This window comes from Durio zibethinus, chromosome 13 (genome assembly GCF_047325235.1).
Source record: "Durio zibethinus cultivar Kanyao isolate XHJ-2024 chromosome 13, ASM4732523v1, whole genome shotgun sequence".
NCBI classification, from domain to species: Eukaryota; Viridiplantae; Streptophyta; class Magnoliopsida; order Malvales; family Malvaceae; genus Durio; species Durio zibethinus.
This window is the reverse complement of record NC_143174.1, coordinates 25,716,321-25,731,260: the sequence shown is the minus strand read 5'-3', so window position 1 is coordinate 25,731,260 and position 14,940 is coordinate 25,716,321. Positions and strand designations below refer to the sequence as shown.

Here is a 14,940-nt window from a genome sequence, read left to right as displayed (position 1 = left end):
TTGATGCCATATGATCTAACCCAAAATTACCTTTTTACGGTCCAATTATTTTGGACAGATCTAGATTTAGAAGCCTTTAGAGATTGAAGACCAATTTCCACTGGTAAGAGAATTCTATAAACATAAAATTTTGCTATTTTTCTTCCTTAAATTTGTTTTCTTCAATTATCACTATACCTTTAACCTATTTATAGTTATAGTTTAATCTTATTTACTTAACTCATCCCAAATTAGGGAAAATTTACTTCTTAAAAAATAGATAAATCATTTGAAAAGTCTCAAATTCAAGTCTTTTCTCCCTCTTTCTTTATTCAATTGTCCAATTATATGTTAACACAAAAATAAATTCTCAAACGTTTCTCTTAAATATATATATATATATATATATATATTTGCTACAGAAATATAAATGAATGACATGATTTTTAAGTTTAAAGGAAAATATGAACACCTCCAGATTTGTTGGTGCTGTTGCTGCTCCAACCCCACCTCAGTCTTCTGCACCCCTAATCTTGTCTAGCCCTAATAACAGTACCAAACTCATCCAGGTTTTCCCAGGTTTTGATGATGATGATGATGATGATGATCTTGTTTCCAGCGACGTCGTCCCCCCAGTGACAGTGGTGCTCGAAGGCAGTTCGATCTGTCAGCGCATCAGTCTCCATAAGCATGCAAGCTACCATAGCCTTGCAAAGACTCTCAGGGCAAATGTTTGTGGATGGAATCAACGATGGAATCACCTCTGAGAACGATCTTGATCTTTCCAATGCTGTCCCTATTTACCTCATTGCCTATGAAGACATGGAAAACGATCTTCTTCTTGCCGGAGACCTTAATTGGAAGTAAGTTTTCAAGCGATATTGTTTATCTTTCTCTTAAACAATACTATTGTAAAAAATTTAATACTTCTAGTGCCACTAGTTTGAACCCAAAATCATAGTTTTTTATTTCCATTTTTAGTATGATTAAGGCTTTAAAATTTTCTTTTATGTGTGAAAATAAACAGAGATTTTGTACGTGTGGCTAAGAGAACTCGGATACTACCAGCGAAAGGAAATTCAAGGAAATGTGGGGGAAGAATGTTCCACCTTATCTAGTCTTGGCGAATATATATATAAATGGTAATGGATGCTCTATTAAGTTTCTTCCTTTCATTTCTTAATTTTAATTGCCCTAGCCTACAATGTATTTCATAAGAAAGAGCAAGCATACAATAACTGACCTGATCCATAGCCAATAATATCATAACGGGTTTTGTTTTGCATTTGTTCTATCAGTTGGTTAAATGATCAGTCCAGGCAGGCCAAGCATGACTAGAAAATTTTGGGGGAAGATAGAGATGTAAGCTAGCTTGATCTAATCAAACAAGGTATGGGTATTATGTGTCAATCATTTTCATTACTTGCCTGTCTGTGTTAACAACATTTCTTAATCATAATATACGTTTTCAATGTATATCTGATCTCGTACCTACCTACTTAAACGCTTTATTCCAGTTGAATTCGCTGATTAACTTGAAGAGGTCCAACTCCATTTCCATTAATTTGTAGATGCATGGTCTATCTAGCTAACTAGAATCTAGATATGTGAATTAGTCGATCATATATATATATATATATATATATATATATATATATATATATAGTTGATTGACTGATTGAGCTCTTCAAAAATTTCCCATCCTTTATATATATATATATATATATATATATATATATATATATATATATAGTTGATTGACTGATTGAGCTCTTCAAAAATTTCCCATCCTTTGAAGCTTGTTATAGCATGAACTTGCGCCCCAGAAAGCGATCGGTTTGATCTAATCAAACAAGGCATGGGTATTATGTGTCAGTCATTTTCAATACTTGCCTGTCTGTGTTAACAACATTTCTTAATCATAATATACGTTTTCAACGTATATCTGATCTCTTACCTACCTACTTAAACGCTTTATTCCAGTTGAATTCGCTGATTAACTTGAAGAGGTCCAACTCCATTTCCATTAATTTGTAGATGCATGGTCTATCTAGCTAACTAGAATCTAGATATGTGAATTAGTCGATCACATATAAATATATATATATAGTTGATTGACTGATTGAGTTCTTCAAAAATTTCCCACTTTCCTTCCTTTAAAGCTTGTTATAAGCATGAACTTGCGCCCCAGAAAGCGACTGGTTGAAAATGGTACTTCCGCTAGTTAATTTCATTATCTTAATGCTAATTACAGTTATCTCAGTTGCTATTCATCTCTGCTGCATAAAAACCAAATACCAAAAACATTGATATTCTTGACGTTTCCCATCCATCCATCAGCATTATTTTGGATACCGAACTTCTTTAATCAGTTATGCTTTCAGTGAAAGGTTAGCCTTTCATTTGAAATTCTACAAACTAGCTAGCATATGTTTCTCTGGAAAAGTATCTTAATTTCTTTGAAATTAGGCTAGAAAACAAATTTCCCTTGTTGTTTGGGGCTCAGTTTAATTATATTACAAACAAAAACAAGTTACTAGTAATATAAAAGTAATGCTCAAAGCTGGTTTAAGCTAATCCATTATAATCACAACCGAAATGTTGGCTCTTATGTAATCATTTTTAATAAGAAAATTCAAGATAGAAAAACCAGACTTAATAGCCAAGCAACGGTTACCTGTCATTCTCTTCATGGTGGAGAGGTGAAAATCCAGAATCACCCACCACCGAATAACACAAGAGAGTACCATCCACGGGCATAATCAACGTGTTAACCACTCACAAGCACCGCTGCACTGATGACAAATTAACAAAGATAGCAACTTATTTATGGAACTTAACGCAATCGACCATTAATAATCCTCCTAAAAAGTCCAAAAAATTAAAATAATTTTTGACTAAGCTACCAATTAAACTACAACAATATGAACTTATTCACCCAAAATACTTCTAATATTACTGGGTTTAGTTCACTAATTCTTTTATATGTTTTAAATGAACCATATAATAATTTGCTTATAGATCCTTACCCATGTCTTTCTCTCTCTTTCTTACTTTCTTTTGTTTTGTTATATATATATATATGATCTAGAAGTATATGTGGATAATAATTAAAACAAGAAAAACCCATAAATATCATTTTAATTAAATAGACGCCAATAAAGTAATTAGAGTTCAATTTTTTTTAGGATCTACTATACTATATATTGTCCTTATTAGACCAATTCTTTTCTCAATAAAGCTTTGCCTTGAGCTTCTCTTCTCCTTATTGAATCTTCCAACTTCCTCTCTCTCAAACACAAAAACATGGGAGATGACAAAACTAATATTCATCTTCATGACGACCAAGGTGAAGAGACAGAAGAAAATATTCATCTTCATGACGACCAAAGTGAAGAGACAGAAGAAGCACTTTCTCTTTGCGACCTTCCCTTAGATTTTGATACCAATAGCAACCCCGAAAATGATGACTTGCAAAAAATATTGCCTGCTCAATCTCGAAGATCGTCATCCGAGCCTGCCCCTGAATTTTTCGAGTTTCTCACTGACTTTAGCTCCGATACGTGCCCAGCTGACGACATAATGTTCTGCGGCAAACTCATTCCTTTGAAAGAGCAACATGTTTCCTATCAAACGCCAGGAGATTACCTTTTTGAAGATAAGAGCAAAACCCATGTATTACTCAAACGATCTGAATCACTTTCCGAGTTACGCAGCAATTACATGCATCGGTCGGACAGCACCAAAAACACAACACTTCTCAGGAACAGCCGTTCCTTGGATTCTCAAAAGCTTCACCGCTATGAAATGGAGAGGAATCCTTCGACAAGAAGCGTAGGAAAATCCAAAGTTTCTCCTAAAAAAGCTGTTAAACCAAGGTGGTATGTTTTCATGTTTGGAACGGTTAAGTTTCCACCAGTAATGGAGCTTAATGATATCAAAAGTCGGCAGTTCCGTCGGAGTCCATCGGTTATGTTTCCCACGTTGGAAGACGGGGGAAAGAAGTTCGCCGGAATCCGAAGCACCGGCAAGAGTTCTTGGAGCTTGTTAAAAGTGTTGAGTTGCAGGGATCATACAAGCGTTGCTGTAACGACTTCGTTCTGGATGCCTTAATCACAAATTCACAATGGCACAGATCTGCACCACCAATAGTTTTATTTGACGTACACGTGTCTGTTTTTGAGAGTGGATTTTGCATGGAGGGCATTTCGATAATTTCATAAAGTTCGAAAGGGTCAAAAAATATAAATATAGTAATTATAATGACTTTACTTAGAAGGGAGGATGATGTACAGTCGTGGTCCATTGTTGATAATGCCATCTCACTTTCGGCCATAGATTTTATTTTATTTTTATATTTTGTTTATTTTTTATATTTAAATTTTCACAAATATCAAATCCATAAAAAATAGTTAAAAATTTAGTATTAGATACACTAAAATTGCAAATTTTTTAAGCTTCATAAAAATAACAAGAAACTAAAAATTTTGGATAGAGGAAGTAAAATTTTTTTGAGTATGTTAGGTGGCCATTATAAATCATACCAAGAATATTAATTGAATTAATTTTGTAATACTTAGAACAGAAAATATCGTCACTTTCGGATTTTTGCTTTTATTTTTGCGTGGAAGTTGGTAGCTCTTTATTTGTATTTTACCATAAAAACAAATAGTATAACTTTGCTTTCTCAACCTCTTTCATTTTAATATATGAAACAAAGTTAATTTAATTTGGTACAACATTTACACATAATACAATCCCTTTTTTCTTGGCTAGTGAGTATTACTATGATGCATTTTGTATGTTCTGTTGGTCATGAATATTAAGAAGACAGCTTAGATATTATTAGAATTTAGAACTTCTTCATGAGCATGGAATGGCTAATCATGGAAGCTTGGGCTTGGTTTCATCAAGGTTTGATGGTTGATTTTCATGCGAAACAATCAGCACAATTTAGTTGATGAACGAAGCATAGTGGGTTTTAGTAGTAATGCTCCCTTGTATACTTATTTTGTTCAACAATGATAATGCCGGCAATTATCAACCTTCTTAATGAAAGGGAAAGGGAGGAAATTGAACCCTTTTCTTTGTATGGCACATATTTAATTATTTGTGGCAAACTCTTGGGAGAAACATTCCTTGTGTTTAGATATAGAAATTATTAGATACAGCTCTTGTATAGTGTGATCAACTATAATCAAACCAATCAAATAAAGGCACATCATTTACATAATGTAAAAGTGTCTATAAGTTGGTTCAGGTATATGTGTGATACGCCTTACATATTTGTCTAAGAGCGATCCATCTAATAATATTTTATCTCCAGGTGAACATGTAGATCAAACCTAGCACGAGATCAAATTGCTTTCGTTTCCGGTAACAGTAACTTATTTCAAATGCAGTGACGGCATTCCTAGACGAATACGCAATTATTCAATCAATTACCGTACATGACAACAATGTCTGTTGTGTTTCCTAAACAGGGTGTATTGACAAGAATATATGCTTGAGTTTGGTGATGCATGTTAAAGTAAAGACTAGTTAGAAACATGAATATTTTTTATTTAGAAATGAAGTACGAAGATGAATGTGGTTTGGTGCTCAGGGATATAACCTCATCCTGGAGCCTGTCTTGCCAATGTAATTCTACTGATGTTGTTTGTCATGTAGAGTAAGCCCTGGTTTCCTCTATATAACTATAATTCCACATTTCGTCTTGTTAGTACTTATCTAGTGTGTTGCCTCACAGTTCTCATGTAATCCAAATCAGTGAAACAAAAATGAAAGACTTTGAACACTTTTATATACTTTATATATCTATTGTAGACTTGTGTCGAGAAAAAATTTGTTAAAGTAGCTAGAGAATATCATACATTTGGAATCTATATATATATATATATATATATATATTATTTGATTGAATCTAGTATATTACAATTCAACTGAAAAAAATTTAATTAGAAAAATTTTTGAAAACTTAAAATAAAAGTACTACGATAAAATAAAGAAAGATATTTATGTATTACAATTTTTTTAAAAGTAAAACAAACTTCTTTTCTTATGCATTTAAAAAAACTACCCACTAATTACATAACTTTCTTTTCTTTTTAAATAAAATATAGTTCAATTAATGTTAGAGCCACTTACATTGGACATTTGAGGCTTATTCTCCAAATTTAATAGGCCAAGCTTTAAAATCCCAACTCAGCCCAAGAGGCCACAAGACTTATCCAAGGCAAGCCAGCTGAAATGCACGAAAGCTCAGGGCCTTAGCCCTTGAGTGGACATATAGCCGGCCAATATATGTTCTTGCCTTTTTTGTAAAAATTTTCTTCGAAACCCCTATGTTGATAGGAAGAGTTTTTACTTGTTAATTTATAAGATGAGTATGCCAATTCAACATGCCTCTTTTGTTAAACTTTGTTAATGAAATCCATCAAACTTTTAGCATGGGATTCGTGTAGTTATTTTTGTAAATATGTTATCCTTGGTTATGATGAACTATCTCACAGTGAAAGATACCAAAATTGGTTATTTTCACAAAATTTACATCAGTTATACTGCATTAAGATTGATTTTTCATATTAATTCTCGATTGATTATTTTAACTGAAGTAAAAATAATAATTAGTTACTGGAATGAGTTTCAGAATGAAGATTTCGACTTCAAATCTCAATCATAATTCAAAAGACAAAAAAAAAAAAAAAAAAAGATAATTACATAATTGATTCTAAACTATAGCTTGAGTTAGTTTACTTCTACTAAATGTGATTAATGTGCAATAATCAGCCGAGAATCAATATGAAGAATCAAAGTTAATAGATTGCTTCTCCTACTCATATATATAATTAACTATTTTGTTTCCTGTTAGACCCAAGAAAAAAAAATAGTAATAACTATATGCAGAACAAACCACTCAAGCTAAAAATATGCACATTGCAATGGCATTTCAGACTATGCAGATTTGCTTCAAAAGATATAAACAGTGCTGTTTTCTAATTAAGATATGATCTAAAGAATGATCGAACCATGATAATTGAGATTCCACCTCTGAAATGCCATGGCAAATTTCCCTGGTAAATTACCAGGAAAAACCATTAACAAAATCCTTTGATTTACTTGCCAAATGATATACCCGGTTCCAATATCTTAAGTAGATAAATTTGAAATATCTATATTGGAAGTTGAGAGTGCATATATTCTATGTTGATGCTGCAAAAAAAAAATTGGAATCGAAAGATTGGATTCGTGTCTGACGATCTGCTGCATTCAAAGAACGGCGGCCATTTATTTCATTGCTATCAATCCAACAATTTTATGTTGTTGATCTAAATCCAAATCTTGGACTATCTGGTCTAAAATATGGCCATTGTTTCTCCATTAGGAACTTGCCACTTTTAGTCTAAGATCCTTTTTTTTTTTTGGAAATAATACTGCAAAAAATGCCGGACCTTTGAAATTATTCTTCCTTTGGAGTGGATTGGTGTAGGGGAAAAATATTAGATAACATTTTTTAAATGAAATTTTTAAAAAAAAAGTAAAAATTTTAATAAAATATTCAAACTCATAGATTGATATAATTCAATATGAAAATTAATAGTATGTAAAAAAAAATTAAAAATGTCATTTATAATTTTAAATTAATAACAATAAAAATTCTATAAAAAATTTTACTAAAAATATTTATCTAAAAAATATATCAAATTTAATAATTTTTTAAAGATTTTACACACTTAATCTATATAACAAAATATTTCAATTTATTAATTTTTATTTTTATTTAATCATTTTTAATAAAAAAATTTCATGAACTTTACTTAAAAATTCTTGTGTATATCTTTCCCGTACGCAGGAAAATAACCAATGTACTTTGTATTTCTATTTTTAAGACATTGCAAGCCTCCTTATATTGTATTTCTTTTTTCATTTTTTAATTTTCACCATGATAGGCAACAATATGGTTGGCAAGTCAGGCTCAATCAAGCTTCTGTATAAAGAATCATCATTGGTACAGTTTGTTCAAAGGTGGCAATAACCTTCACAATCTCGTTTGTGTAATTATATTAAATTTAGATTGTTCTTAATAATTTTGTATATGACTTGAATGGTATCACCAAATCATATCAAAAAGCTCAATTTTTACTCAAAATTTATATATATATGTAAAACTGTTCATATGTTTGTATGCATAAATTAAGGCCCTGTTTTTTTATGATTCCTATACATGGTAAGATTACATGGCATGTTTTACATGGAAAATGGATTTTCCGGAAGTATTTCCTGGTTGAGGGGTTGCTGTCATATGTCAAGACGTAGGCCAAGATCTATGCATGCTAGGGCTCGACAGCCCAACGCCTTTACAACTCAGTATCAAAATCAACAATTAGACAAAGGTCAACTTATGCTCATTACAAGAAAGACTTTCTTGTTACTCAAATCCTACTTTTCCCAACACAAAATCTGGTCCTCCTTCGCTTGATTTTCCTTTTCACCAAGTGTTTTGCCCAAATTATCCCTATAAAGATTACTCTAATCCTACCCATTAACCACGTCAGTTTCAAGCTGTTTAGCTCCTTTCCCAGGAGCAAAGGTTTACGTTTCAACAGGCCCAACTTCCGAATCGGAAGCTGCCAAAGCAAAGTACCAACTTCACAAGTTCAAACGATTTCGAGAATAACTCAAGCAGGGCTGTGAAAACTTTTCCACTTGATTCCTGATGATAAAAGTGTGGGACATGTCCTATACCTATGATTGTCTTCAACAAGTATTCCAAATTTGAAATGAGATGATTGATTTTATCAGGAAAAAACCGTTTAACTTGATGTCACCATTGTATAACTCAACTATTGAACTAACGAAAGGATTTGCCTTATGCTTAACATCGATGTTAAGTACGCAAAAACCAGCTTAGTCAAGAATTAATTCCAATGACAAGATAGAATAAGTTGGGTTGGTAAATAATACTCCTACTAAGCCAACTTCGTGTAAAAACTCAGTCACAGAGAAAGCTAAAAGAAAATCATTCATTGGTCGTGCAATTTTTTATTATCATTGTTTTAGGCTTTGCAAGGAAGATTATAACATCCATGAGATTTCATTTGACTTAAACATCTCCAATTTTCCATCAATGAACGTTAAACCTGCTTGCAGCCTAGAAAAAAAAATGCCTGGAACAAGGGAAGAATGAATGAAGTTGATTTTACTCTTCATTTTTAGGCGATGTTACTTGTTACTTGCCTATGTGGCATGTGCAGTCCAATTGTATATTTAGTTCTAATTAGATGAACAATGAAATTGGTCAAGTGATATTAAAAACGTAACGATGAGATCAAATGACGTTGAATATTATAATGATGATGATAAAATCAATGATAAAAATAGATATTTACATGTAAATGCAGTGATTGTAATGAAATTAAATATGATAATTAACTATTTTATTAAAAATAAACTACTGTCATAATTAAAAATATTTTTATTTTTACATTTAAACAATCAATTATCTTATATTGGACAATCAAATGCTTTGGAATTCAATTAACCGGAAAAAGAGTTGGATTCCATCGCATTGGAAGTGTGGTGGAATCCACATTAACACTTACTAAGTTGCAATGCTTGATTGGAGGGTTATTTCTAAATAATTCCCCAAGAAAGATTTTGCAATGGAAGCATGTGCAAAGGATTTGCAAAAGAATATATCAAGTAACACAAGAAAATCCCACACGGCCAACCAAACCCACATGCCAATAATCTTATCTTGGCTTCATATATATATATATATATATATCACTATTAAACTACTCATAGATAGATATACCAAACATTAGTGATATGGAGACCAATATTTTCCTAACCATTTTTTCCCTATCAATTCTCTCTAGTCCTTCAGTCCTCCACATCCCACCAACAAAATTTGAAAGGTTTTTGGTTAATCCAAACTCCAGAGAGCCATCTGCCTTTTTTTTTTTTTCTTACATTTAATCTTTCTTAAGAAAAGGGGAAGGAAAATAAAAAACAAAGTAACCTTCAATTTTAGTTTTTTTTTTTTCACTATCATTTCATGTTTTCTTCATCCTCCTCTTCTTTCTTGCAAGGCTCTTCGAATTCAGACCCTTCTTTAGGACTCTCCAAAGCCCTTTTCTCCTCCTCTTCATCTTCCATATCATCAGAATTTTTCTCTCTCAAGCTTCCACTGTTCAAATTCCTCTTTGCCCTCGTCTTGAATGCCTCCAACAACTCACTGACAGCTTTTTGCTTGTATCGCCGGTTCTTGATTAAAACTTCACTAATATCAGCTGGAGTCATCTCTGCCTTGTCAACTACTTCCGCCAGTTCGTTCAAAACATCATCATCCAAATCACTTTCCTCGTACCCCAAATAATTCTTCAGCAATATCTTCAATGCGGGATATGAACAATAGTTCATGTAAATATGCATATCCATTCTCCCACTCCTGAGCAATGCAGGGTCAAGCTTCTCAATGTGGTTTGTTGTAAACACAAAAATCCTTTCACTCCCACAACAGGACCATAGCCCATCAGTGAAATTCAACAGGCCTGAAAGAGTGATGGAATTTCCTCCATCTTCACCACAAACAGAACCTGACCCACATCTCATTTCAGGGTAGTTCCTTGTCCCTCGATCGTTGATATTCTTCTTGTTAGTCAAATTAATCGAACAATCGATATCTTCAATCACAATAATCGACTTGGAACTGGTTTTCATCAATAGCTTCCTCAGCTCAGAATTATTATGGACCTCAGTCAATTCAAGATCATAGATATCATAACTTAGGTAATTTGCCATGGCTGCAATCATGCTGGATTTCCCTGTTCCGGGAGGACCGTACAGCAAGTAACCTCTTTTCCAGGCTCTCCCAGTCTTCTGATAAAAGGATTGACCGTTGGCAAAATCCTTAAGATCATCCATGATCTCTTTCTTCTTGACAGGATCCATAGCCAATGTGTCAAAAGTGCTTGGATGCTTAAATGGAACGGACTCCCAAGGATGTCCCCTGGAATCCAATGATCCACCACGAGAATTAGTGTACAAAAGCCTGTCTTGATTCTTCCTTCGGATTTCATTAGCCTTTTCCATTATGTAATCCAGGTAGGAATCAAGAACCAAGGACTTGTCTCTCTTCTTGATTCGAAGAGTGAACCCTCTCTTCTCTTCAGGCAATGGCCGCCAAGAAAAAGTTTGGGCTTGCCTTTGAGTCACAACGTGTTCCCAAAGCAAAGTGACGCCATTGAATGTATCGACGATACAGTCATTGTTTGAGAGACCGAATGTAACGGCGCTTGAATTGAGAGCACGAGTCAGGCTCAAGCGGCTACCTTTGATGGAAACAGAGGAACTTAGATAGAGTTGGACTGCGTTATAAAGTTCGTTGGTGTTAACACCGTCGATTTCTGTGATGTCAAAGTAGCAGTAGGAAGAGAACAAATGGAAGATCCGGTTGAAGAATTTGAGACACGCAAAGCGGAGTTCTGGTGGGAAAATGACTTGGAGGAGGCTTTGGCAAAAGGCCAAAACTCCTAGTAATGAAGCGAAAGAAGTCCAATACTCTTTCATTGTATTTGTTTTTAGATGGTTGAGTTTGTTTGTTTTTCTGGGGAGAAATAGGTGAGTGGATCAATGTTGAGGGAGAAAAGTTTGAGCAATGGGAAGATGCTGCCTTGAAGAGAAAGAAAGGGTATTTGCTTAATTTATAGACAAACTGATAGGTTGAGGAATTTTTGAGTGGAGGGGTGGGAGACTGTTGAAACTGGAAAACTTGTGGATAGAAAGGAGGGGGAGAGAGAGAGAATAAAGCAAAACAAAAAGCTCACAAGGGGTGGTTTTGAGGTGGGAAGCAATTGGCTGGCTAGGGGGGATACAACTACAAGGAAATCAGCAAGATGGAGGGCAAAAAACCAAAAAGGATTTTTGGGTTTTGAGTCGGGAAGAGATCAGAAACGGGGCCTATCTCTCTACTTTTTTGAAGGGTTTTGGCCAGGAGGTTTTGTTGGGTACCTATTTCCTTCTCTCAGAGCCTATTGTGAAGAATTTGAATTAATTTGCTGCCTTGTAGGACTGAGGATTGAAAAATCAGAGAGATGATATTTCAAGATCTGGAAAGAGACACCGAAGAAGGTTAAATAGGATTCACTGCTATCCGCAGGGTTTGAAGCAGATAACAAGAAATACCCACTTGAGTGCAAATATACCCTGTACTAGTGTCAGTGTTTTTAAAATAGGTGATAAGATATGTGCATGTGATTTGCCAGGATTTGTAAATCCAAGAAACTCGTCACTTGTAACCTATCAGATAAACAGCAAACCAGAACAGAAAAACAGAAAGAATACCTATAGATGGAAGTTCATAATAGAATGAGATCCACTTACCTTCTGCTCCACATGTCAAACATGTTATGTTATTGATTTTCTCTTCTCAAATATGGAACATTTTTCCTTCTTATGGACTGCCATTAATTGTAATCAACATGCATAAGTTTCCTTTGACTAAAATCTACAACACCAACCAAATGACGATTACATCTAGTAATAATTTATTGTCAATTGAAGAATAAAAGTTTGCCTTCTTTTTACTATATTTTCGAGATTGGAGAATGATATTCTTCTCTAAAAAATTTTTCCTTTCAGGGTTTGAGGCCAATTTTGAGCAATTAAAAGAAGGGCTTTATCTAAATCTGGAACCTTTTTACACGTCGTTGGGATAATGGCCTATGATGCTGACTCTTCATGTACAATCCATTAATATTAATAGGTTTGTTATGATGGGCAATGTGCAGAAAGGTCTGTCCTCTTAGCCTGTCTGAAACGTCTGAGACAACCCTTTTAATAATATTGTTTTCTTTTCAGTTTTCCCAACCCAAATCTCCCCAACTAATTCTGATTTAACAAGATGGTTAGGTATTTAAGATAGATTATTATTATAATGGTTCAACTACTAATGTACTGATAATCAAATCAAGCTACTGCTAATTAAAAATCTTGCGTGCACTCTCAACTTAACCCCTGAAGTACTGTCCAGGAGTGGATTCCTTTAAAGTTGCATCAACCATCAGAGGATACAGGCACCAAAAAGAAAGACTTGAGAATTTGGTGAACCCTTTTTTAACTCCCCTTTGATGGCTAAAAATAAATACTACGAAAAAAAAGCACATAGTGGAAAGAGCAAGACTGCCAAAAACCTTTCTGCATCTGTTCATCCAATATCCAAGTCCAATCCACTTGTGTTTAAGTGCAGAGAGCTTCATCTCTTGACCAGAAAGAAAGGACTAAATATTAGATACTTTCTACATAACAATTAACAAAGAGATAAAAAAATAAGGGAGAGGTTGTCCCAATTGATTTCTTTGACATAACAACTATCAGCATAAGATTGTTATTATAATAAAAAATGTTAGAATTTATACTAGTACTTTAAAATTGGATGCCTGCAAGCTGCAAAGCGCGTGGGAAACAATCTCCTTGCAGGAGCACTGAGATGTCTAACCAGCAACCAAGTGCCTAATAGTACCTTGAGCCAGCTACATGAATATTGTAGAAATAGTTGGGGAAAAAAGGAACAAGTTAAAAGAGAACAGATGATAAGGAGAAGTGATGAGAATGATCTCTGTATTCTCCCGTCAGTTTTGGTTTTGTTTGTTCGTTTTAGTTTGGACACCAAGAGGCGAAGAAAGAGAGAGAAGTGTGGGTTATTAAAAGGGGCTCAATGTCCCAGGACTGAGGCCCTCCTCTTAATTTGCATAGTTTTATCAAAACAGAATCCTTTTGGGGTTTGTTTTTCTGACCCTTTTGCCATCATCTAGTCACCTGCAGTATGATTAAACTAAAATGCCCACAACCTCTCAGAACAAGTAAAGCTCACCCAATAAGCAAAGCCAAACCCACAAAGCCAATTCCCTTTCTTTTCTTTTCTTTCTGTCTCTCTCACTCACCTTTTTCTTGCCCCTTTTGTTGTTAATTTCAGGATGGCCGTACAGAATCACATTCACGTAAACCCGATAAATAGTTGCAGATACAGAATGGCAGTGTCCAGGCCAGTTGGTGAAGAGATGCGAGAATTTTGAAGGAACAGTCAACAGTGTCATTCTCACGTAAACCAAATAATACGCACAATAACACTGTTAAATTTTTGGGCAGAGTCTCTCAGGCCTAGACCACACACATGGTCCTTCTGCATAGGCTACTCTTCTTTCTTTTCCTTCCTTTTTTTTACGGTACTACAACTAGTATTTACTTTGTTGAAGCCATGAGTTAGAGGTGAAAAAAGTGAAAAATGAAAATCCAAAATCCAATTGTGAAACTTTTGTCAGATTGAGACTGACGCATAAAATGTCAAGGTTTTTCACGTGCTGAGGACGGTGGTGGGTAATTAGCATCATTCATAGAGGTTATAACAGCTGTAGTAATGGCTACAAACCTATACCTCTAGAAGGACTTTTGTAATTTTGTTCTCTTTCGCTCCATTTTCTACTATGTAATTATCATCACGTTTGTGTCATTTGGTTAAAGATAAATGGCAAAAAAAAGAAAAAAAAAGAACTTGATTCAAAAGGCAATCCCATTCTTCTCTTTTGCTCTTGATAGATTTTAATGGTGGCAAAATGAAAAAAAAAAAAAAAAAAACGTAGTATGCAAATTACTTGTATAAGATTCATTGGCGGAAAATGTAGAAGTTCATCTTCAGTTATTCAACTTATCACGAAATCAAAAAGTGTCATGATAGAAAATCTTTGACTTGGATTCCTTGCGATATGATTCCTTTTATGTTTTTCTTTTGCTGTGTTTCAATTCTGTAAAAGAAGGAATATAATTAGAAATTTGAGATCATATTTTATGTACAAATAAGGTATACAATTTCTTACAAAGAAAATAACCTCAAGCCAATGAGATTTTCTAGAAGGATGAGATAGTTTAAAATTTATTGAATTGAATTTAAATTATTATTAC

General features: G+C 34.0%; 1 protein-coding gene and 2 pseudogenes across 3 annotated transcripts; 2 read left to right on the top strand and 1 right to left on the bottom strand.

The window, feature by feature from the left end:
* Window positions 1-303: 303 nt before the first annotated feature.
* Window positions 304-1,410, top strand: LOC111304269 (auxin-responsive protein IAA33-like; annotated as a pseudogene). The gene is made up of 3 exons (XR_016326802.1): window positions 304-842; window positions 1,007-1,121; window positions 1,278-1,410. The product of XR_016326802.1 is annotated as an auxin-responsive protein IAA33-like (transcript).
* Window positions 1,411-3,186: 1,776 nt separating this feature from the next.
* On the top strand, window positions 3,187-4,233 carry LOC111302633 (uncharacterized). The gene has a single exon (XM_022898455.2). The coding sequence runs from the start codon at window positions 3,286-3,288 to the stop codon at window positions 4,090-4,092; it is 807 nt and encodes a 268-aa protein (XP_022754190.2). The 5' UTR covers window positions 3,187-3,285; the 3' UTR covers window positions 4,093-4,233.
* A 5,703-nt stretch (window positions 4,234-9,936) lies between these two features.
* On the bottom strand, window positions 9,937-13,814 carry LOC111304268 (AAA-ATPase At5g57480 pseudogene; annotated as a pseudogene). The gene has a single exon (XR_016326801.1). The product of XR_016326801.1 is annotated as an AAA-ATPase At5g57480 pseudogene (transcript).
* Between the last annotated feature and the right edge of the window lie 1,126 nt (window positions 13,815-14,940).

What these genes read in the sequence shown, in the direction of transcription:
- LOC111302633 (XM_022898455.2), top strand. Translation starts at nt 3,286, where the DNA reads ATGGGAGATGACAAAACTAATATTCATCTTCATGACGACCAAGGTGAA.